The sequence below is a fragment of the Arabidopsis thaliana genome, chromosome 5, assembly GCF_000001735.4.
Source record: "Arabidopsis thaliana chromosome 5, partial sequence".
NCBI lineage: Eukaryota > Viridiplantae > Streptophyta > Magnoliopsida > Brassicales > Brassicaceae > Arabidopsis > Arabidopsis thaliana.
Window position 1 is genome coordinate 19,317,635 of NC_003076.8, and position 20,639 is coordinate 19,338,273.

At 37.8% G+C, this 20,639-nt stretch overlaps 5 protein-coding genes and 1 long non-coding RNA gene across 20 annotated transcripts; 4 read left to right on the plus strand and 2 right to left on the minus strand.

The window, feature by feature from the left end:
- Positions 1–33: 33 nt before the first annotated feature.
- On the plus strand, positions 34–9,797 carry AT5G47690 (binding protein). Of its 4 annotated transcripts, none has more exons than NM_001344741.1 (33): positions 34–519; positions 1,020–1,223; positions 1,306–1,487; positions 1,692–1,818; positions 1,925–2,143; positions 2,354–2,570; positions 2,642–2,787; positions 2,878–3,023; positions 3,150–3,299; positions 3,408–3,456; positions 3,563–3,754; positions 3,833–4,015; positions 4,178–4,332; positions 4,454–4,580; positions 4,681–4,830; positions 4,934–4,993; positions 5,126–5,262; positions 5,341–5,458; positions 5,564–5,698; positions 5,798–5,994; positions 6,127–6,280; positions 6,435–6,581; positions 6,740–6,826; positions 6,901–7,500; positions 7,588–7,677; positions 7,780–7,859; positions 8,070–8,121; positions 8,211–8,297; positions 8,414–8,451; positions 8,526–8,591; positions 8,682–8,812; positions 8,980–9,233; positions 9,330–9,797. In NM_001344741.1, exons 2-33 carry the CDS (start codon positions 1,218–1,220, stop codon positions 9,378–9,380), a joined length of 4,533 nt encoding a protein of 1,510 aa, NP_001331466.1. In that variant the 5' UTR covers positions 34–519; positions 1,020–1,217; the 3' UTR covers positions 9,381–9,797. The 4 variants fall into 4 exon arrangements, with proteins under 4 accessions (NP_001331466.1, NP_001119390.1, NP_001119389.1 ...); NM_001125918.2 differs by having other exon boundaries at positions 34–357; NM_001125917.1 differs by having other exon boundaries at positions 82–357; positions 8,983–9,233; positions 9,330–9,700.
- Positions 9,798–9,931: 134 nt separating this feature from the next.
- Positions 9,932–11,352, minus strand: AT5G47700 (60S acidic ribosomal protein family). Of its 2 annotated transcripts, none has more exons than NM_124144.4 (4): positions 11,236–11,352; positions 11,019–11,093; positions 10,530–10,745; positions 9,932–10,438 (listed from the first exon to the last, which is right to left on the minus strand). In NM_124144.4, exons 2-4 carry the CDS (start codon positions 11,088–11,090, stop codon positions 10,385–10,387), a joined length of 342 nt encoding a protein of 113 aa, NP_199581.1. In that variant the 5' UTR covers positions 11,091–11,093; positions 11,236–11,352; the 3' UTR covers positions 9,932–10,384. The 2 variants fall into 2 exon arrangements, with proteins under 2 accessions (NP_199581.1, NP_001078728.1); NM_001085259.1 differs by having other exon boundaries at positions 10,170–10,438; positions 11,019–11,091; positions 11,236–11,306.
- Positions 11,353–11,909: 557 nt separating this feature from the next.
- Positions 11,910–13,843, plus strand: AT5G47710 (Calcium-dependent lipid-binding (CaLB domain) family protein). 4 transcript variants are annotated; one of them, NM_124145.3, is made up of 4 exons: positions 11,910–12,208; positions 12,828–12,946; positions 13,076–13,171; positions 13,251–13,771. In NM_124145.3, the coding sequence occupies exons 2-4, from the start codon at positions 12,836–12,838 to the stop codon at positions 13,542–13,544; spliced, it is 501 nt and encodes a 166-aa protein (NP_199582.1). In that variant the 5' UTR covers positions 11,910–12,208; positions 12,828–12,835; the 3' UTR covers positions 13,545–13,771. The 4 variants fall into 4 exon arrangements, with proteins under 4 accessions (NP_199582.1, NP_001078729.1, NP_001332316.1 ...); NM_001085260.2 differs by having other exon boundaries at positions 12,185–12,463; NM_001344742.1 differs by lacking the exon at positions 11,910–12,208 and adding an exon at positions 12,262–12,445 and having other exon boundaries at positions 13,251–13,843.
- Positions 13,844–13,912: 69 nt separating this feature from the next.
- AACT1 (Thiolase family protein) lies at positions 13,913–16,793 on the plus strand. 5 transcript variants are annotated; one of them, NM_203171.2, is made up of 14 exons: positions 13,913–14,020; positions 14,105–14,167; positions 14,293–14,391; positions 14,472–14,645; positions 14,734–14,839; positions 14,948–15,086; positions 15,210–15,287; positions 15,370–15,435; positions 15,509–15,594; positions 15,703–15,913; positions 16,001–16,042; positions 16,123–16,209; positions 16,286–16,393; positions 16,478–16,793. In NM_203171.2, the coding sequence occupies exons 2-13, from the start codon at positions 14,128–14,130 to the stop codon at positions 16,373–16,375; spliced, it is 1,218 nt and encodes a 405-aa protein (NP_974900.1). In that variant the 5' UTR covers positions 13,913–14,020; positions 14,105–14,127; the 3' UTR covers positions 16,376–16,393; positions 16,478–16,793. The 5 variants fall into 5 exon arrangements, with proteins under 5 accessions (NP_974900.1, NP_199583.1, NP_851150.1 ...); NM_124146.3 differs by having other exon boundaries at positions 16,286–16,371; positions 16,478–16,643; NM_180819.3 differs by having other exon boundaries at positions 13,992–14,167.
- AT5G47730 (Sec14p-like phosphatidylinositol transfer family protein) lies at positions 16,616–19,514 on the minus strand (the record flags this gene model as incomplete). Of its 4 annotated transcripts, NM_001344744.1 has the most annotated exons (12): positions 19,183–19,513; positions 18,930–19,001; positions 18,814–18,842; positions 18,522–18,605; positions 18,382–18,435; positions 18,219–18,296; positions 18,082–18,135; positions 17,938–17,997; positions 17,761–17,856; positions 17,537–17,638; positions 17,371–17,451; positions 16,958–17,290 (listed from the first exon to the last, which is right to left on the minus strand). In NM_001344744.1, exons 2-12 carry the CDS (start codon positions 18,982–18,984, stop codon positions 16,958–16,960), a joined length of 1,026 nt encoding a protein of 341 aa, NP_001330995.1. In that variant the 5' UTR covers positions 18,985–19,001; positions 19,183–19,513. The 4 variants fall into 4 exon arrangements, with proteins under 4 accessions (NP_199584.1, NP_001078730.1, NP_001119391.1 ...); NM_124147.4 differs by having other exon boundaries at positions 16,616–17,290; positions 18,930–19,514; NM_001085261.2 differs by having other exon boundaries at positions 16,616–17,290; positions 18,814–19,513.
- Positions 19,070–19,481, plus strand: AT5G07025. Its single transcript, NR_142970.1, has one exon. It is a non-coding gene; the product is annotated as an other RNA (long non-coding RNA).
- Positions 19,515–20,639: the final 1,125 nt, after the last annotated feature.

Here is a 20,639-nt window from a genome sequence, read left to right on the forward strand (position 1 = left end):
GAAAGTGAGGGACCATCAATATAAAATAAGAGAAAATGAGGAAGCGATGAGAGACACAAAGCCGTCGTAAGTCAGCTAATCGGGGCTCTTGTTGTGTTAGAGAGAGCTCAGATCAGATGTGGCTTTCTTCTTCTTCTCCTTCTTCTTCCGCATAGTGACTCTGAGAACCAGATTATTCAAGAAAATACCCTTTTTGTTTCCTTGTTCGTTTATTGTGGCTCGTCTCTAACAGCTTCGGTTTAAGAGTTCTCTGTTTCACTCCCCATGGCTCAGAAGCCGGAGGAACAGTTGAAAGAGCTGGGATCGAAGCTTGACCTAGCTCCTGTTTCTAAAGATTCATTGCTCAAACTCTTAAAGGTGTGATTCCCCATCTCTACTTCTCATTGTCTCTTCTACAATTTCTCCAAGTTTCGATTTTTCGTTTGGAGGGAACTTTTTTCCATCTTTGTCCCCTGTTTAAATTCTGCCAAATTGGAACCGAATAAAGTTTTCAGCTTTGTAGATCCTCTTCCGTTCTGGGTAATGCTCATTAATTGAGCCAGTGTTTTCTTCTTTCGAGCTGCGTTAGGGTTAGTTTGTACCATCTTTTTCGTCTACGCTAGATTGTTCTTGCGAAATTAGGTCATGCATAAAACTCGGGACTGTTCCTAGGAGAACCAATTCAGTGTCTATAATTGCTTAGATTTGCGACTTTTATGATGTCTGCTGTTAGAATGTCGAGTTTTTAGGGTTGGCCCTAGTATTTTTCTGTCCCTGGTCATGATGGAATTGAACTGCGCTATCTTCACCAGCAATTTGACTGATGCAGTAGTTACCCCAATGTTCAGTTTCTACATTGACTAAGATGTTTCTTTATCAACCACCTTTGTGGAAATGTGATTTGCTTTTGATTGGTTTCATTGGGGTGAATTGGTCGGGTTAGTTTACTAAGATATCTCTCTCCTTAAACACTTTTCCGTGCAATACTGTGACTGATTTATCAAAAAGACTTTCCTTAACTTGTGTGTTGCTACATGCAGGAAGCTGCTGTTTGTCTTTCTGAGTTGGAGCAGTCTCCACCACCTGCAGTGCTCAAGTCCATTCAGCCTTTTCTTGATGCAGTTATTAAACCTGAAATTCTCAACCATCAAGACAAGGATGTCAAGCTTCTTGTTGCAAGCTGCGTTTCTGAGATAACTCGTATTACAGCACCTGAAGCGCCTTACAGTGATAATATTATGAAGGTTGTTTGTCCTGACTTTCCTCTGGCACCGTGATCACAGACATGTCCATTACTGATTTCTTCTGTTTCCTATCTTGTTTCAGGATATTTTTCAACTAATTGTGAGCGCTTTTGCTGGGTTGAATGATGTCAGTGGTCCATCATTTGGAAGGAGGGTTCTCATTTTAGAAACGGTTGCAAAGTACAGGTCATGTGTAGTGATGTTGGATCTTGAATGTGATGATCTGGTGAAAGAAGTGTTTACTACATTTCTTGATGTTGCTAGGTGTGTTTCACTTTCAACCTAGATTTCTTTTCTGAGTGATTATAAGTTCCGCTGATTTACAAAACATCTTCAAATTTTCTGATTTTCAGTTGTGCTTTTCGTTGGTGTTCTTGGCTAGTAATACAAAATATGAATGGTTTCTGTGATTTTTTTCTTTTCTTTTGGGCTTCATACTGAAAGATTGTTTTATTTCTGTATGTGCAGAGATGACCATCCGGAGATTGTTTTCTCATCAATGCAAAATATAATGATTGTTCTTTTAGAAGAAAGCGAAGATGTGCAAGAGCACCTTTTACTAATTTTACTCTCTAAATTGGGCCGCAATAGAAGTGTGAGCATACTCACGTTGCTGGCTCTGGCCACTGATTATAATCCAATTTAGGATTCGTTGTTTTATGGAATATCAGACAGCTCATATTCTGCATTTATGATGGCAGGACGTTAGAGATGCTGCAAGAAGACTTGCTATGAAAGTCATAGAGCATTGTGCGCCCAAAGTTGAATCTGACATAAAGCAGTTCCTTATCTCTTCAATGTCTGGAGATAGCCGATTTTCCAGCAGTCAAATTGACTACCATGAGGTTATCTATGATTTGTACCGCTGTGCTCCTCAGGCCCTATCTGGAGTTGCACCATATCTCACTGGAGAGCTTTTGGTATAATTTTATTTTTGGTCTTCTGCCACTATCTTGCACGTCAAATGTCATCATGACTCTGCCATGCACAATACTTTTATTATTATGTATTTTGTTTGAATAATCACTCTTATCCATTTGTTGTTTCAATACTTTTCATGTGGTATGAGCCCATCTTTTCAAGTAGATTGGTATTGAATAATACATAATGCATACTATTAACATATACAGGCGGATAAACTGGAAACTCGTTTGAAAGTGGTTGGATTGGTTGGAGAGTTGTTTTCCTTGCCTGGACGTGTCATCTCTGAAGAGTTCGATTCAATTTTTTTGGAGTTTCTGAAAAGGCTGACCGATAGGGTAGTTGAAGTTAGGATGGCCATCCTTGACCATATTAAGGACTGTTTGCTCTCAGATCCTTTGAGAGCTGAGGCTTCTCAAATTATATGTAAGCTTTCTTTATCATGCCATTAATATGCATTAGAATTGACTAATCTTATAGTGTTAATACTTATGTAGCTGCTCTCTGTGACCGGCTCTTGGATTATGATGAGAATATCCGCAAACAAGTTGTTGCTGTTATTTGTGATGTGTCTGTGAGTGCATTGACGTCGATTCCAGTTGACACTATGAAGTTAGTTGCTGAACGGCTTCGTGACAAAGCTGTACGTTTTATGTATTCAGTCTGGTTGTCTCTGATAGTTGCATACTAAAATTTGAAGACATTTGAACTCATAGTTCTTTTTCTAATTCAGATACTCGTAAAAACATACACAATGGAAAGGTTGACTGAGTTGTTCCGGGTATATTGCTTACGGTGTGCTGATGGGAAGGTAGACACTGGCGATTTTAATTGGATTCCTGGAAAAATCTTGAGATGTCTTTATGACAAAGATTTCAGGTGCATTTGTCTAAAACATTTTTGAACCCTGGCTCCTTTTCTTTTATTCTTGGGGTTTACTTAATTCTAGTTGATTAGTATCATAACCTTTAAAAAGATGATCTAAATATATTATATGTGTTGCAGGTCAGATACAATTGAGTATATTCTATGCAGTTCACTGTTTCCTAGTGATTTCTCAGTAAGAGATAAAGTTAAGCATTGGATACAAATCTTTTCCGGGTTTGACAAAGTGGAGACCAAAGCTTTTGAGAAGATACTGGAGCAAAGACAAAGGTGTATTTGATGACTTTTTTTATTGCACTTAAATTATTTTGAAGGATCGTTGTCATGCTGTCTTTTCGATACTGAAGATTTATTGTGGAGAATTGTTTTGACCTTTAGGATACAACAAGAAATGCAAAGATATTTGTCAATCAAGCAGACACAACAGGTTCGACCAAAGATAGTTGAAGAATTTTTCTTTTAAAAATTTTTTGGTTGGAATTTTTCCCTTTTAAGTTTCACTATCTAGAACCTTATATTCTGTCTCAATGCAGACTGCTGATGCTCCTGAGATTCAGAAAAAGATCCTATTTGGATTCAGAGTTATGTCACGTGCATTTTCTGACCCCCCAAAGACTGAGCAAAACTTTTTAATTCTTGATCAACTGAAAGATGCTAATATCTGGAAGATTTTGACTAATCTGCTTGATCCCAACACTAGCATAACGCAAGCATCCAGGATTCGGGTGAGAATAACAAGAAGTTTGTATTTACATATAGATTTACTTTCGACAACCTTATAACTGGTTTGTGGTTGTGTGCAGGATGATATGCTTAAAATACTCTCTGAGAAGCATTCTCTCTATGATTTTCTCAGCACTCTCTCCATAAAGTGTTCTTATCTGCTATTCAGTAAGGAGTATGTGAAAGAGATATTAGCGGAAGTATCTGTTAGAAAGTCTTCTAAAAATACATTGGGGATCCAACCTTGCATGGACTTCTTAGGGGTAAAAACTGATTTGACACATCATTTAAGATTCACTAACTTTCTGTCAATAAATTTGTTTTGGCATTTATTATAGGTGATTATATCACATGCTCATGAACATCTTTTCTTTTACTTATTACAAACTCCACCGGGTTGATGCTTGTGCATTGATTTTTTTTAGCTCCTGGCATGTTTCTGTCCATCATTGTTTGATGGCGCTGAAGAAGAACTGATAAGTTTCCTTAAAGATGACGATGAAATGATGAAGGAGGGTACTCTAAAAATTCTGGCAAAAGCAGGTGGAACTATTCGGGAGAATCTCATTGTTTTAGCAAGGTGAAAGTCTCACTTCCGTTTATATTTATATATATTCATCTTTTTCATCAAGCTTGAGCTCACTTCTTTCGTTAGTTGCCTGTTTCTGATTTATAATGTTTCTCCTATTGTCCTATTAAAGTTCTGTGGACCTTTTACTGGAGAGGATTTGTGTAGAAGGAAACCGCAAGCAGGCTAAGTATGCTGTGCATGCGCTAGCATCAATAACAAAGGATGATGGCCTGAAGTCGCTCTCTGTTCTATACAAGGTGACAGTTCTGTTTTCTCATGGATATTTTGCTTAAGAGTATCACAATCTGTAGTTGATAATTAGCTTGTGGAAATTCTGGTTTTATACTTGATTTGTAGAGACTTGTGGACATGCTGGAGGACAAGAGATATCAGCCGGCTGTTCTTCAGTGTCTTGGATGCATAGCACAGATTGCGATGCCAGTCTATGAGACTAGAGAAAGCGAAGTAGTTGAGTTTATTAGAAGCAAAATCCTAAAGCTCAAAAGTGTATGTATTTCTAATGTTTTGTATTTTGCGAAATCTCACTATCTTTCACTAGTTTCCCAGATTTCTTTTCATTTTTATTGGAAGTCAATTAACCTCTTTGCAGGAAACTGTGGATGACAAAAAATTGTCATGGGATGACAAAAGTGAAATTTGTCAACTGAAGGTTGGTATCTGGCGAAAAAGTTCTTATAACTGACTTCACTTATAGTTACCAATGTTTGGTTTACCTTGTGTTAAAGTGATCAACTAATTTCTCTCTTGTCCAGTTAATATAAAACTCTTTTTTTCGTGATAGATATATGGGATCAAGACGTTGGTTAAGAGCTATTTACCTTTTAAGGATGCTCAACTTCGTGCGGGTGTTGATGATCTTCTTGGAATACTAAAAAACATTCTTTCCTTTGGCGAAGTATCCGAAGATCTAGAATCAAGGTTGGTAGATGTGTTATATATGCTAAGAGGTCATTCTTATTTTAAATTTGAAGGCACTCATGCTCAACCTCTCCACAGTTCTGTTGACAAGGCCCATTTGAGACTTGCTGCTGCAAAGGCTGTCCTCCGCCTTTCTAGACATTGGGATGATAAGATACCTATTGAGATCTTCCATTTAACTTTAAAAACCCCTGAGGTACCATCCACCAATTTTGTTTTCCATTCACACCTCTCATCCAATCCTTTATCTAATCTGGGTTCTATTTTGACTTTAAACAATTTTTCTTAACCTCTTCTGTAGATACCATTTCCTACAGCTAAGAAAATATTCCTTGGGAAAGTTCACCAGTATGTAAAGGATCGGGTTTTGGAGATGAAGTATGCCTGTTCATTCCTATTTGATATCACTGGATCAAATGTTCTCGAATCAGAGGAGGTATGTCATCGCCCTTCACTCGAAAACTTATATATGATGTTTCTGAGTCGATAATACTGATAATCTGGCTATAAACTATGCGTCTGTATTGGCATACAGGATAAACACAACCTAGCTGATATCATACAGCATTCTTATCAAACAAAAGTGCGGAAAATTTCGGCTCAGACTGATGCAAATTCAGTTACTCTCTACCCTCATCATATCCTCCCTTATCTGGTTCATGCACTTGCGCATCATTCTTGTCCTGATGTCGAGAAATGCAAAGACGTGAAGGAATATGAAATGATATATCGGTAATTTGTTTTCCCGGTTTACCTCTATATGCCACCACTTTTTGCTTTCTATAACTGTGAAATTAGTAATTTCAGTTTTTTGTTTTTTTCTATTGATAATTTATGCCTACTATTTCTGATTGTTTATTTCAGCCAATTATACTTGATCATTTCTATGTTGCTCCATAAAGAGGAAGACGGGAAGACTGAAGATATTGATAAGGAACGTGAGTACGTTCCCACCATTATTCTTATCTTCCATAGTATAAAACAGTCAGAAGATGTCACTGATGCAACAAAGTCAAAGGTTGGTAAAAGACTTTCTTCAGCTTGTTCTATTTTACAGCAGTCATGTCAGGACTGCTTTTTATAATGATTCTAAGCATGCCGGTATAATGAATCACACTACTTGCCACTGTCGTGGTGCCATGGAGCTAACATCTCATAACTTATATTAACAGAACTCACATGCGATCTGTGAGCTTGGGCTGTCAATAATCAATCACTTAACTCAGAAAGAGCCTGATCTACAAGGGGAAATCACACCTGTATCGCTGCCTCCGACGCTGTACAAACCTTCTGAAAAAGTTGAAGGAGACAAGTCTCAGGTAAAAACTCAGAAATTATTCATGGTTGTGGGTTCAAATTTTCATGATGAGTTTGCCAAGTATTCTTTGGCAACCTGAGCTGTATGTCGTATTTGCTTATAGATTTGCTGTGTTGAACTCATATATTGTTCTGGTTTGTGTTTTCTAACCCATGACAGGTAGGTGAAGAAAAATTGTGGCTAGCTGATGAGACTGTCCTGTTACACTTCAGGGCTCTCAAGTTGGAGAGTCATGCTGATGCATCTGTATGTTATTCAACTTAAAAATCTGTGTTGCAGTACCTAGTGATTTCTGTATTAATCCATAATTTCCTTTTCAGGTGATCCCCCAAACTTCAGAAAATGAGGTTATGATTGATGGGGAAAGTGATGGAAATGAAATTCCTCTGGGTAAAATAGTAGAGCGTTTGAGAGCTCAGGGAACCAAGACTAGAAAGGGCAAAAAGAATAAATCTGTACCAGCTGAAGATGAGAATGGTAAAAATGATGTCGATGTTTTGAAGATGGTGAGGGAGATAAATCTAGATCACTTACAAATGCTGGATAAATTCGAATCCAGTAATGGACACAAACATTCCCCTAGTGAGAGAGCAGAGATATGTCAAAGAGATCAGAAGGGTAACAAAAGGAATGTTGGTGATGCAACATCAGTAGTTTCAGTCCCTAAGCGCCGGAGATCATCTTCTGGCCATAGTCCTTACAAGTTCTCAAACAGTGGTCCTAAAGTTCAACTGAAAGCTTCTGAAGATGAGTTGCATCTAGAGAGTGACATGGACAAAAATGTCTCTTTGGACTCGCACGATGAAAATTCTGACCAAGAGAAAATGTTAGAAAGCATCTCTCCCCGGAAGAGAAAGAAAAGCTTATCATCAAAATTAAAGATTACAGAATCTGATTGGGCTCTCACCGATGTGGAGAGGGTAAAAATCATCAATAGCATCTTATCCTTTGTTTTTTTTCATTCTAGTTCAATTTATTGATATTCAATCAATATGCATATTTTTCAGCAGAGTAGGTCAGCAGGAGGTGGTGATAGCAAATTAAAGTCTGCCTCTGGATCAATGAAAAAGCGAAAAAACGTGTCAGGACTGGCGAAGGTGCGGAGCTTTACCTTCCATTGATGTTTATCTCTGTCACTTTGTGGTAATTGAACATTGTGATAACAAATATTTTCTTGTCGGACCTTATTTCTTGTACAGTGCTCTACAAAGGAAAATAAATTGGTAAATGATGAACTGATCGGTTGCCGAATAGAAGTTTGGTGGCCTATGGATAAACGGTAAGGATCTTTTAGTGACTTTCATTGTCTTTATTCAAGTTTTACTATTCTGACATCCATGCAAGTATGGAGTTAATTTGTTTTGTTCCCATTCTTAGTCTCGTTTTGTTACGTTGAATCCATCTGATGCAATCAATCATTTTCAACAAAATGTGGTTATCTTTTTCTACATTTATCTCACCAGAAGTTGCATCTTGGTGAAATAAATAGGTTTTATGAAGGGACAGTGAAATCTTATGATTCCACAAAACAGAGACATGTGGTAAGCTATCAGCATTTTGCTTCTTTTTTGTCCTTTTGTTGGGTTAGTTGTTCAAGCCAACTCTGTACTTTATCCATATGATATTGCAGATACTTTATGAGGATGGAGATGTTGAAGTACTTAACCTAAAGAAAGAACAGTGGGAGCTCATAGACACTGGTGGAAAGACCGCAAAGGTATTTCTGGTTTTTGGGTTCTGTTGTCAATATCTATCTTCACTATTTCTAGTCATCTGCCGAGTTCGTTCCTTTGAGCTTAATAAATATTCTTACAATATTTGTACCTACTGCAGAAGTCCAGAACATCAAAGGGAAATTCGAAGAAGAAAAGGTAACATTCTCTCTGCAACATAGGACAGTTGGCCTTGTATTCGTCTTTCACAGCAATCTTATTATTTTGTTTAGATCTTCTGGAAGTAAGCCTAAGAATCCGGATGGCGTACAGAGGGATGAAGACCCAGTTACTACTACGTAAGCGGAAATCTGTCATTAGAAATCCAAATACGAGTCATGAGTCATTCTATTGTTAACCTTTTGTTTTTGGACTGCTATCTTCTCTAGGCCAAAAGGAAAAAGAACTCCAAAGAAAAACTTAAAACAGTTACACCCAAAAGATACACCAAAAAGTCTTTCTTTAGAACATGAGAAAGTAGAGAGCAGAAACAAGAAAAGACGATCTTCTGCTTTGCCAAGTAAGCTCCATTGGGATCCACTGTTCTGTTAGCAATCCCCACTGTTTCTAAATTCTTTCAGCCTATTTACTTCCATGCAAACAGATATACAGCAACGGTGTTAATCTTATTACACAATTCAATATTCTTTGTTTGTAGCTGAGTTATTCTATTTTGAAATGATTCAGTAGAGACAGAATATAGTGGGGAGGCTGGCGAAGAAAAATCAGAGTCTGAAGGAAAGTCGTTGAAAGAAGGTGAGGATGATGAGGAAGTTGTAAACAAGGAAGAAGATTTACAGGAGGCAAAAACAGAGTCGAGTGGGGACGCTGAGGGGAAAGAAGCTGAACATGACGACTCAGATACTGAAGGGAAACAAGAAAACAATGAAATGGAGAGAGAAGCTGAAGAGAATGCTGAGACTTCTGACAATGAGACTCTTGTATATACCTAGCTTTCTCTTAAATCTTTCAAGCAGCATAGACAAAAAGATGAGTAGAGAGTTCTGATATGTGTTTACTTTCGAATGTGTGTACAGGGAGCTTGGAAGAGTAAAGTGGGTAAGTCAATCTCGAGGACAGCAATATAGGTTTGCCGTATGCCGTAATGTAGAAGAAATTGCGGTGATTGTCCTCAAAAATTGGTGGTCTCTGGATTGCTGTGGTGTATATGTGGTAAAAATGTGAGACTTGTAGGGTTAGTGATACATACTTGTTCTAACCACCATGTTGGAAAGAATAATAGGCAGAAAGAAGCTCCTCCAGAAGCTTTTGTGGTCATGTATTGTAGCCTCTGTGTGTGTTTATTTGTAGGTTTGTTTTACGTTTTTTCTTTTTCTGTAATATTTACAACTTATATTCCTTTACCCAAAGTACTATTCTCTTGTTGAACTTAACTGCTTTGCCAAATTTTTTTTGTAAACTTCTTTTGTTTATTTTATCGCTTGTCAAATCATGAAAGCTTTTCGGTTTTTGGGTAGAAAGGTTCAGAATGATCCGATCTGGCAAAAGGAAAAGAATGTATTTCCTTTCAAGTCCAAATTTAGCTGCTTGTCTGGTAGTATCACTCTCTTATCATCATATAGGGGCTATTGATTAAGGAAATGACCCGAGAGTAAAATGATGTCAACTACTTATTCTTGCGACTTAAAAAGGATGAAACTGAATTAAAACAATACAAAATGTTGTTCGTCAACCCACACGCCTGGCCAAACGGAGCAGGTTCAAACCACTCACCTTTTACACACACATGGTTCTTCAGGGATATAATAGAAAAGGAAATAGGAAGGGCTCAACCATAGTGATTTTGTCTAACTAAGCTCGTAAAACTCCTTTCCGTTGGGAAGATTTATCATTTTATCTTCTGATTCGACGAGCCTAGACTAATATCTCGAATGAATTAAAAAAAAAAGAGGTGACAAAATCATTTCTAAGGAAAGAAGGAGCCGATGGGTTTGCTTGAAAACTTGTGTCATACAACATATGGTTCAGAAAACAACTAATTATAGTTCTTCAGCCAGACCAAAACAAGTAATAGCTCGATACGAAAAAAAAATAGTCTCAAATCGAAGAAGAAAAAACAAGTAAAATGCACTTAATCGAACAAGCCAAAACCCAAATCTCCATCACTCTCTTCTGCTGGTTCGTCCTGCAACAGTAAATTTACAAAACAATTAGATAAATATACCAGATCATGCTTCGTTAGGGAAAAGCTACGAATTCATTGTTATATAATTTACCTTCTTCTTCTCCTCGGCAGCAGGAGCAGCAGCGGCAGCACCACCGCCAGCAGCAGGAGCAGCAGCTGCAACAGGCGCACCACCTCCACCACCAGCACCAACGTTCATGATGAGATCAGTGACATTACGTTTCTCAGCCATCTTGGCGAATAGCATTGGCCAGTATGACTCAATGGTAACACCAGCAGCTTTCACCAAAGTGGCGATTTTGTCAGCCTATCAACACAAATTCAACAAACAGAAGCAAAGATCTTTAAATTAATAAGTTATAACCCAATTCAAACATATATAGACAGAAACAAAAATACACTTGTTCAATTACTGACTCTATAACTCTACTAATCCTTATCAACGAAAGATTATAACTATTCACTTAGTTTCTAACTATCAAGTCACCAGAAACAGCTCAAAATCCTTAAACTCCATGAGCAATGATACAACGAGACCAATCAAAATTAAGAAAATAGTAAAGTAGAAAAGGAAGCATACCGTGATAGCAATACCCTCATCCTCGAGGATCATAACAGCGTAGCTGCAAGCGAGCTCTCCCACTGTCGACATTCTCTGAAACCATCAAAGTAACATAACAAACCAACATTATTCACAGATCAAAACAACACTGAAAATTTAATGGGAGAATAATCGGAAGGAATATATCTGCTTGTAAAATTCGAAAGAAAGAAATGAAGAATCATCGATAGAGTACCTTAGACTACGATTGAAATGCTTTCGCAACGCGGCTCCGGCTCGAGAGATGAAGTATCGCTAGGGTTTTTGATTCAGTGATGTGACGCAGCGTTTATAAAGAAAGCTTTGTATCAAAGCTTCATTAGGGCTTTCAAAATATATATATTCATTAGGCCCATTTAAAGATCTTCTGGACATTTTCAGATTTATTGGGCTTTGAGTATGTATTGGGCATGTCTATTTGGTGTGGTCAACGAATTCTTGTATTTCAAATGTTAATGTTTATGTTTTAAATAAAATGAACACATTTTGAAAGTTAAGGGATTAAAATAACATTTTTACCGTTTAACATTATGCTGCATAAAAAGTGTGAGATGTTTATTACACAAATTCGCATGGTCCTATATTGGAGCTTTAATGGTTAGACCGAGTCAAAGCGTGTCAGAGGCCACCTCTGATTTCAAGCATATAAACAATTTTTAAAGTTTTTTTTTTTCTTTTTCGTGTGGTAAAGGGTCACACAAAAGTATTTGATTCACTAATTTATTATAACCAGGATTAGGTTTACCTAACTTTTGTAGTAATTAATTCATTACCGTTACTGCTACGTTGTTCAAGAATCAAAGGAGTATTCGATAACTTGTAGAATATGATTTGGATAATTTTACTGTTTTCATTAGTTAGATACCACTAAATTACTATTACGGTCAAAACGCATGTTAAGACTTTGTTTGGTCAAATAAAATTCTTTATAGCAACCTCGAGAGTCGAGTCGAGACCATGGAATTTGTCTTTAAGACAACATTTGTATAAAAATGTTTTTCAACTAAAAACAAAAAATTCTGATGAGAATGATAGTCCTCGCCTCCTCTACAAAGGTGTAAGTAAGTAGCTGCTGCGTTAATCTCAAAGAAGACGAATACAAGTCTTTCTGTTTTGCTCAATTCATCACAACCACAAGAAGACGATTTTTTATTCTTGTTTCCAAACTGGTAAAGTTGTTCAGTAATTTTCTGTTTCTTATTTATTAGTTTTTTTCTTCTAAAGTTTGCAAATTTCTCAGTGAAACACTGAAACTTCCTTTTCAGTTCGTACCGTTCTTCGCTACTTTACTCATTCTTTAGGGTTTCAAGGTTTTCTATTGGTCTTGTTGTAGACTCGAGTAGCTTCTGGGTTCAACCCACAAAGTTTGAGCCTTTTTTGATTTGCAGAGTCCTCTGTGTTTCTTGGTTTGTCTCTTGATCAAGGTCTGCTTGCGATTTTTGTTTCTTTCTCTACCTTACTCGCTAGATAGATGTTTCTGTAGATTGGCAGCATTTGGTCTCTCTGTGTGGTTTTATTATTTACTGATATAAGTGTGAATCTTTCCCAGAATTTCGTTTTCTATATCAAGAAGCTCTCAGAAAATTTTGGGCTTGGCGTAGTTGTTTAGATATATCCTAGCTTCCTAGAGATTGAATGTTGAATGTTGAATGACTAGTACTTCCTTCTCTTTCTCTGTGTCTTGGTTGTCATATTCAACTGATTGTCTAATAAAGACAGTTGCTTTAGCTCTGTTATTCACGAGGATTGTCTCAAGAAGTTTCTAAAGTTGGTAGCATGTGTTTGTAGAATCTGAGATGGGCGAGCCACTAGGACTGCTCCAGGTGACTGTTATTCAAGGAAAGAAACTGGTGATCCGAGATTTCAAGTCAAGTGATCCTTATGTGATTGTCAAATTAGGAAATGAGGTATGTTTGGTCAGTGTTTTTCATTGTTCTTGGCAACTAGAACCAGTGTTTGTGTTTCTACCAAGGAAACAAGTATCTCGTTGTGTTTATTTGTCTGTTGATGTGATGTTTTACTGTTTTGAAAACCAGTCAGCGAAGACCAAAGTGATCAACAATTGCCTGAATCCAGTGTGGAATGAGGAACTGAACTTTACTCTGAAAGATCCTGCAGCAGTTCTCGCATTGGTATGTCTACATCTTCATGAATCTTTCCTTTTGTGACCATCATGATCATGATGCTGAGATTGTTAATGGGGTGGTGCAGGAAGTGTTTGATAAAGATAGGTTCAAGGCAGATGACAAGATGGGCCATGCCTCTCTCAGCCTTCAACCGCTTATCTCAGTTGCCAGACTAAGACACGTAGTCCGCGTGTCCTCTGGTGAGACAACGCTTAGGAAAGTATTACCGGATCCAGAGAACTGCGTATCTCGAGAGAGCACAATCAGTTGCATAGACGGAGAGGTGGTGCAGAGTGTGTGGCTGAGGCTGTGTGCTGTTGAATCGGGTGAGATTGAGTTGAAGATAAAGTTGATTGATCCTCCTGGAACAAACAAGTAGCAATAGGGTATTTTATGTTAGTTTGTAACACGAGACCCGTTTGTGACTAGTATAATTGCAACATCAGTATGGTCTTGTCTTGTTTCCAAGTGTGCCTTTGTGACTACTCACCAATTTATTAGGAATCTTTGAGATACATTGTTCTGCTCTCATCACTTAGCTCTTCCTTATTTTTCTTCTTGTGTGTACATTTTGATGGAAACTCCAGGTAAACTACCATCAATGGCAGATTCTCATAACTCTCTACCTTCTTAATAATAAAACACCTGGAAGAAATTATCTGGCAACAAAGCTATCACGCATACCAAGGTGGTGGTGGAACCGACACTGATATTGGTATCTTACGTCACACACACACTTTGTTGTTATCTCTATATCCACCTTTTTCTTTTTGGCTCAATTATGATCTCTCTCTTTCTCGTTTCCTCGTAATCTTAACACAAGCTTGATCGTCCTCATCTGCCACCAAACCAAAGGTGATGCGTTTTCTTAGCCAAGAACTCAAACTTGTGATATTTCTTTTGATTCTCATCATCTCTGCATTTTCTGAATTGGCTCAGACATAATTTCTTCGGTGACTTCCATGGCTCCGCCTGTCTCTGATGATTCCCTACAGCCTCGAGGTTCTTTCTGTTTCTCCTTCTTCTTTTTGTTCTGTTTCAGTTTCTACTGTTTTCTGGTTGGATCATGTATTTATCCTTTGATCCAGCAGTAATGGCTACTTACAGTTCAGTTCCGGTGTGTGCAGATGTTTGTGTTGTGGGAGTGGCGCGAACGCCTATAGGGGACTTCCTTGGCTCCCTCTCGTCTTTGACTGCTACAAGACTTGGGTCCATAGCCATCCAAGGTAGTTTAGTTATACGACTACTCTCTGTCTCTCTCTCTGCTTCGGCCAAGTTTTCATTCTCTTACTGTTTCTTCTCATAGCCGCACTTAAGAGAGCACATGTTGATCCGGCCCTTGTGGAAGAGGTCTTCTTTGGCAATGTCTTAACTGCCAATCTTGGGCAAGCACCAGCAAGACAGGCTGCACTTGGTGCTGGGATTCCCTATTCTGTGATCTGCACCACTATCAACAAAGTTTGTGCTGCAGGAATGAAATGTAATAACCTTTTATTACTCTTCTTCTACTCCAGATGATCATTCGAACGGTGTATATATCACTGCTTTTACTTCACTTGTAACCTCAGCTGTAATGCTAGCGTCTCAAAGTATCCAGCTCGGCTTGAATGATATTGTTGTTGCTGGTGGGATGGAGAGCATGTCAAACGTACCTAAGTACCTCCCGGACGCAAGGTGCTTTTTGAGTTTCCTAACTCAAACTTGTAGAAACAAACCCAAGAGAGGCATATTCCATCTGTTTTTATCATCTCGTTTATTCTTTACTCTGATTTCTGTTAGCAGAAGGGGTTCTCGATTAGGTCATGATACTGTTGTTGATGGTATGATGAAAGATGGACTTTGGGATGTCTATAATGACTTTGGAATGGGAGTTTGTGGAGAAATATGCGCTGACCAGTACCGTATTACAAGAGAAGAACAGGTCACTCATGTTCAAACTTGATCTGTCTTTCCAGTTTGTTCCCATGGACTCATGACTGATGTGATGATGAGACTGTCTCGCTGATTCTCTATTCCTTGACGTACAAAATTTTTCTCTTTGTAGGATGCTTATGCTATCCAGAGCTTTGAGCGTGGTATTGCTGCGCAAAACACTCAGTTGTTCGCTTGGGAAATTGTTCCGGTACACCTCTCCTTTCCTTGCATTCCAGGAATTCACTTTATGGCATTGTAATGGAATATTGTTCATAAACTCATATTGATAGGTCGAAGTTTCCACTGGAAGAGGGAGGCCTTCAGTTGTTATTGACAAGGATGAAGGATTGGGGAAGGTAAATAGTTTAGGAACCACTGCTTCTCTTGGGATAGCCTTGATTGATCTTAACTTTGTTTGGCATGAACCAGTTTGATGCAGCCAAGTTAAAAAAGCTTAGACCAAGTTTCAAGGAGGATGGGGGATCAGTCACTGCTGGAAATGCATCAAGCATAAGGTCATCTTTTATCTCTCAATTTTGTTTCTTCATTTGTAACTCTGCATGCATTTTGTCTTGTTTACTTCCAACAGCCACTTATTGGCTCTGGTTTACGTTGGTGGACAGTGATGGTGCGGCAGCGTTAGTGCTAGTGAGTGGAGAGAAGGCTCTTGAGCTTGGACTGCATGTTATCGCTAAGATTAGAGGATACGCTGATGCTGCTCAGGCACCAGAGTTATTCACAACCACGCCAGCTCTTGCTATTCCTAAAGCTATAAAGCGGGCTGGTTTGGATGCATCTCAAGTGGATTATTATGAAATAAACGAAGCATTTTCTGTAATCGCACATGCTGAGCTCTCAGTGTTCTATAGTTGTTCGGTATGTATAAAGAGGTCTTGACTGTTCTGGCTTGTTTCCCTACAGGTGGTAGCTCTAGCCAATCAGAAACTACTGGGATTAGATCCTGTAAGTCATGAAACAAGTACAGTTGTGGATGTAGCAGATCTTAATTTTCAGTCTCTGATTATGTATGTATACATAAACAGGAACGGCTCAATGCGCATGGAGGGGCTGTTTCACTGGGACATCCATTGGGCTGTAGCGGTGCTCGTATCTTGGTCACATTATTGGGGGTAAGTCGTAAGATCAAGCGACAATAGTGTTGAAATTAATCCACACTGAAAATGTGGTTGAATACTTCTGATTCAGGTGTTGAGAGCAAAGAAGGGAAAGTATGGAGTGGCATCAATATGCAACGGAGGAGGAGGAGCATCAGCACTTGTCCTTGAGTTCATGTAAGCCCCCTCTTTAACTCTGGTAAGCGTAGCCTTAGCACAAGCAAGAGATTACATGTCAATTAATGCTTCCAACACAATACTTTTAACTTCAACTTGTTGACAGGTCGGAGAAGACAATCGGATATTCGGCACTCTGAAGCTAAGAGCTGTTGTTTTATAACGCAAAGCTTATGTATATGGTTCATGTGTGTGTCACAAGACTGTAACTTTGTACTTGAGAGAGATGCAATAAAAGTGTGTTAGAAAATGAGCGGTAGATTTCCCAAGACAAGTGTGCAATAGCTGTTTCCTAAACTGTTGTTGTTCAGCCAAAGAGCAGATCAAACACCAAAAACACAGATGCTTAGGGAAATGAGAGGTAGATTTCCCACAAATAAATTTGCTACATTAGAGGATCAAATAATACTATACATAAAACCAGAAGTGCATTCAGTTCAAGATTTATTCTCTTCTTTTCGCTTTACATTTGCATGGCTAGGGAGCGGACACAGCTCAGTACTCCCTTACTCATTTGAATTGCTAGCTCACCTGTAAAATATATATCTCAGTTGTGGAGGCACTGAAGGAATTCCCTCAGAAGCATTCAGAGGTCACCATTTGCCAGTGTTTCATGACTGGATTTTCTGTCATCAATGGACACGGCCAGACCGTTGCGGTTCTCAAACTTGTGCAGCTCCGATTCTATGGTTTTGGCTATCACACAACGTTCAGCTTCAGGCTCAGGAAAACCCACGTGGAATGATCCTTGCTTTGCAGGTTCTGCTTGTCCTTGGGTTTCATAATGGTGCTTCACATAGTTGTATAGCTGTTGATGGAAGGGATGATTGATAGAAAAACAATTTGCGCTCTGAGTGTGGTGAGATGACCCAGAGCTTCCACTTCTACAGAAATGTGGCAGGGATGTGAAGTCCATAATCTACAAGAACCACAAGATTTTTAGACAAGTTTGCATTACACAGCAAGATCATAAGAAATCAGATGCATATATGTATATACCTTCAATAATTCATCCCTTCCGCAACCGGATAAGACATGAACTTTTTTCCTTGTCCTCTCTTGTAAAAGAGGTTTTACAACCTGTAAGGAGCTCAATGAGATACACATACGTGCTAAGTAGCTAAACACCATGAGTTACTAACAAAAGAGAATCAAAGAGGCTTACCTTCCAACATGCGGAAAATATATATGGAGCGTTCACAACATAGTACGTGTTTGTCTTCTCTGGATAGTTGAGATCATCAATGGTCGATATGATAGTCACTAACTGCATTAATGTGTTAACACTAAAAGTTATTAATAAAAAACTATGTCAATGAATTGATCAACATCTTGCAGTATCATTATTCACGAAGCAACTTTGTCCGCAGACATTGACTATCATCATACCTTGATTTGGCTTAGAGCTGAAAGCTTCAACCCCGTCATGTCTAGAACCTTGACGCAGGTGGTGATTGGCCTCCCATTCTTCTTAGAAATAGAAGGCTGTAACAGTGTTTACTCATTACATAAAGAGACAGAACCTCAAAAAGAGAGAGTGTAACTAGCCATCTGCCATTTACTCACCAGTAAAACACGGTCTCTATATTCATTGATTTGTATGTGAGATTGGACATAGTAGTGAACCTATATGTGGAAGAAGAGAATCACATTCATTTTTTGTTTCTCATCTGATTATCAAAAGTACGAGAAAACAATGAAGCATCTTACAGAAGCTTTGTCAAATGTGCTGAGGCCGACGCCAATAGCAAAGACCGGCAAGCCCTAAACATCAAGGCAAAAGCAATCAAGAAGAGAGAATCTGTTTTTAAACAGAAAAGGAAATGGAATCATTATGGGGAAGCTACCTCTTTGGTGTAACCTGACATTCCTATGAGTTGAGAATCTCGTACATCCCTATACAACTCAGTAGGAACAATTGGTTTCTACGGAAACCAAAAAACAGAAAAGATCAAAATTCAGCTCTCAAATCTGAACAGATTAAGGAAAGAGGGAATGAATTTAACTCACAGATAGGATACTGTCAATTTCATTATCCACCCTCCAACGCAAACACTCAACCAGCTGAAAGTGAGTTAGAAACGGTGTAATCAGACAAGATAGACATTTTAAAGTCACTCAAACACCATAAGAGTTTTGGAGACATATACCATTGTGTGAGCTTTGCATACGTTCCAGTCTCGTGCTTTCAGAAAACGACCCAAATTCTCCCTTAGATATCCCTGATGGACTCTCTGCAGATTCACAAAAACACCTAACTTTAAGATTCAGTTTTAACCACTATTACAGAAAAAACAATCATAGATTCAAACCCAGATCAAATATGAGTAAAGATTCTCTTCACAACCTAAACTTAAAAATGAGAACTTTATGTGATCTGCTAAGTTGAATGGGTTTTGACCCATTTCCAAGAACAGCTCTAACATAAAAACACGAACATACCTCATAAGTTTTCTTCAGTGGCTCCTCAACTAGCACAAATTTACCAGATTCAGTAATTAACTAATTAGAAATCTCAAAGTAGAAACAGAGGAAAAGGTAAGAGGAAAAGGTCAGACCTTGATCCATCAGCTCTTGGAATTCATCAATGGCTTCTTCTGAAACGATCCCCATTGTTTTGACTCCTTCCTCTGAAACCAAACAGAATTGCCAGAAAAAGTATGAAATCTTCAAGATCGACTTTTTTTTTTTTTTTTTTGGGTCACTTGGCACCAAACTATGAGTCCATCATTAAAGGTCAATGAGGTGGTAGGAGAACAGAAACTCCCAACAGAAATATACACTTTTAATAACAAGTAGGAGACGAACTACTTTGATTAAGACTGGTCGTGACCAAAAAATAAGAAGCAGCTTCTGATTTCTTCTGTGGGATTTGCTGAATAATCAATCAATCCATCAAACTCCCAAAAACCATTTGATTTCCTCCTCTTTGTGGTTCTTGGTCAATGGCACAAGTAAAAAGTCTGTTCCTTTTTTCTCAATGAACCAACGAAGAAAACAGAGGAGCATTCAAACTTTGAAATAGTAAAGAGAAAATTCAATTGTAGGATGAAATTCGACAACTTGCTAAAGCTTTGTACCATGTATGAACTTGGTAGCTGATTTGGTGAGCCTTGTCAAAAGATAAATAATGGTATTCAAAGTTGGTCTCTTTTTGTTTTTTCTTTACTGCTTTTTGGGTCAAATATTCAAAGTTGTCTTTTTTTTTAGAAACGTTTTAATTACTTTTTAAGTGGTTTATTAGAGGGTGTTATTAGTTTGGGATTTCAAAATAAATTTAGTGATTTAAAGTGTTATCTAGAATCTGTTATGTTATTCAATCAAGATTTTTTAAAAATTTGTTAAAGTCTTTTGTTATTTATTTAAAATTTATAAAAAATAATTTAAAATCTTCATAAATTTAGGGTTATTGGTTTTGTACTTTTATAAAGTTAGTAAAAGTTTTGTGTTATTCAATTAAAACAATAAAATTGTGATTGTTAATGAATTAAATTATTATGTTATTGGTTCATGACATTCTACACTTTTCTTTACAAAATAAAATCATGAAAAGTATTATCAAAATAGAGATTTTGTTTAGAAACTTTACAATATTATAAAAAATTAATTAACAAGATTGTAAAAAACTCTCTAGCAATATCCTTCATTTGTTTACTTTCAATGATTTGATTAAAGTCATCTAATCTTTTTTTTTAACAAATAACACAACATCCGAAGAGATAATCTAGGGGCCGGAGATGACATGGATGAGTTGCTTTATGGTTATTCAAAAGTCAACATCTTTGTATGGCAAAACAGGCCTATCAGGCTATCACACAAAAAAGTCTCTTTGATTTGCCATTCAATAGACACAACAACTTTGGTTTTTAGCTATTTGCTTTGCTTCTTTGATCGATCTTTGTTCTAGTTGTGGCCATTGAATGTGAGTATAAATCATGGACAGAGAAACAGACTGGGTGGGCCACTTCTCATTTGGGCCTAAAACTAAGAGCAAACACAAAACTAGCCGAACACTTTGCCCATAACCTAAAGATGCTAGCTTTCATCTTTGGGTCAAAACGATCTATTAAAGGCTTGAATCTTTCCGGTTCCCACCATGTCAAAAACTAAACATGGAAGGATTCTTAAATGTAAGAGACAAAGCACAATAGCTGCTGATGTACAAAGGCTTTGTTGTTGCAATTTTTGTGTGTTTGACTTTTGATTATTAAATATAAAGATTCCTGCTTGAGATTCGGATATTCGACCTTGTACACATATGACATATG

Bases quoted from the DNA above. Each gene is read 5' to 3' on its own strand.
- AACT1 (NM_124146.3), top strand. From the start codon at position 14,128: ATGGCTCCGCCTGTCTCTGATGATTCCCTACAGCCTCGAG. The intron at 15,087-15,209 runs GTCACTCATGTT...TTCTCTTTGTAG, and splicing joins GTATTACAAGAGAAGAACAG to GATGCTTATGCTATCCAGAG. The intron at 15,595-15,702 runs GTCATCTTTTAT...GTTGGTGGACAG, and splicing joins GGAAATGCATCAAGCATAAG to TGATGGTGCGGCAGCGTTAG.
- AT5G47700 (NM_124144.4), bottom strand. From the start codon at position 11,090: ATGTCGACAGTGGGAGAGCTCGCTTGCAGCTACGCTGTTATGATCCTC. The intron at 10,746-11,018 runs GTATGCTTCCTT...TTGTGTTGATAG, and splicing joins ATGAGGGTATTGCTATCACG to GCTGACAAAATCGCCACTTT. The intron at 10,439-10,529 runs GTAAATTATATA...TTACTGTTGCAG, and splicing joins CTGCCGAGGAGAAGAAGAAG to GACGAACCAGCAGAAGAGAG.
- AT5G47710 (NM_124145.3), top strand. From the start codon at position 12,836: ATGGGCGAGCCACTAGGACTGCTCCAGGTGACTGTTATTCAAGGAAAG. The intron at 12,947-13,075 runs GTATGTTTGGTC...TTTGAAAACCAG, and splicing joins TTGTCAAATTAGGAAATGAG to TCAGCGAAGACCAAAGTGAT. The intron at 13,172-13,250 runs GTATGTCTACAT...GGGGTGGTGCAG, and splicing joins CTGCAGCAGTTCTCGCATTG to GAAGTGTTTGATAAAGATAG.
- AT5G47690 (NM_001125918.2), top strand. From the start codon at position 265: ATGGCTCAGAAGCCGGAGGAACAGTTGAAAGAGCTGGGATCGAAGCTT. The intron at 5,459-5,563 runs GTACCATCCACC...CCTCTTCTGTAG, and splicing joins TAACTTTAAAAACCCCTGAG to ATACCATTTCCTACAGCTAA. The intron at 9,234-9,329 runs GTATATACCTAG...ATGTGTGTACAG, and splicing joins CTTCTGACAATGAGACTCTT to GGAGCTTGGAAGAGTAAAGT.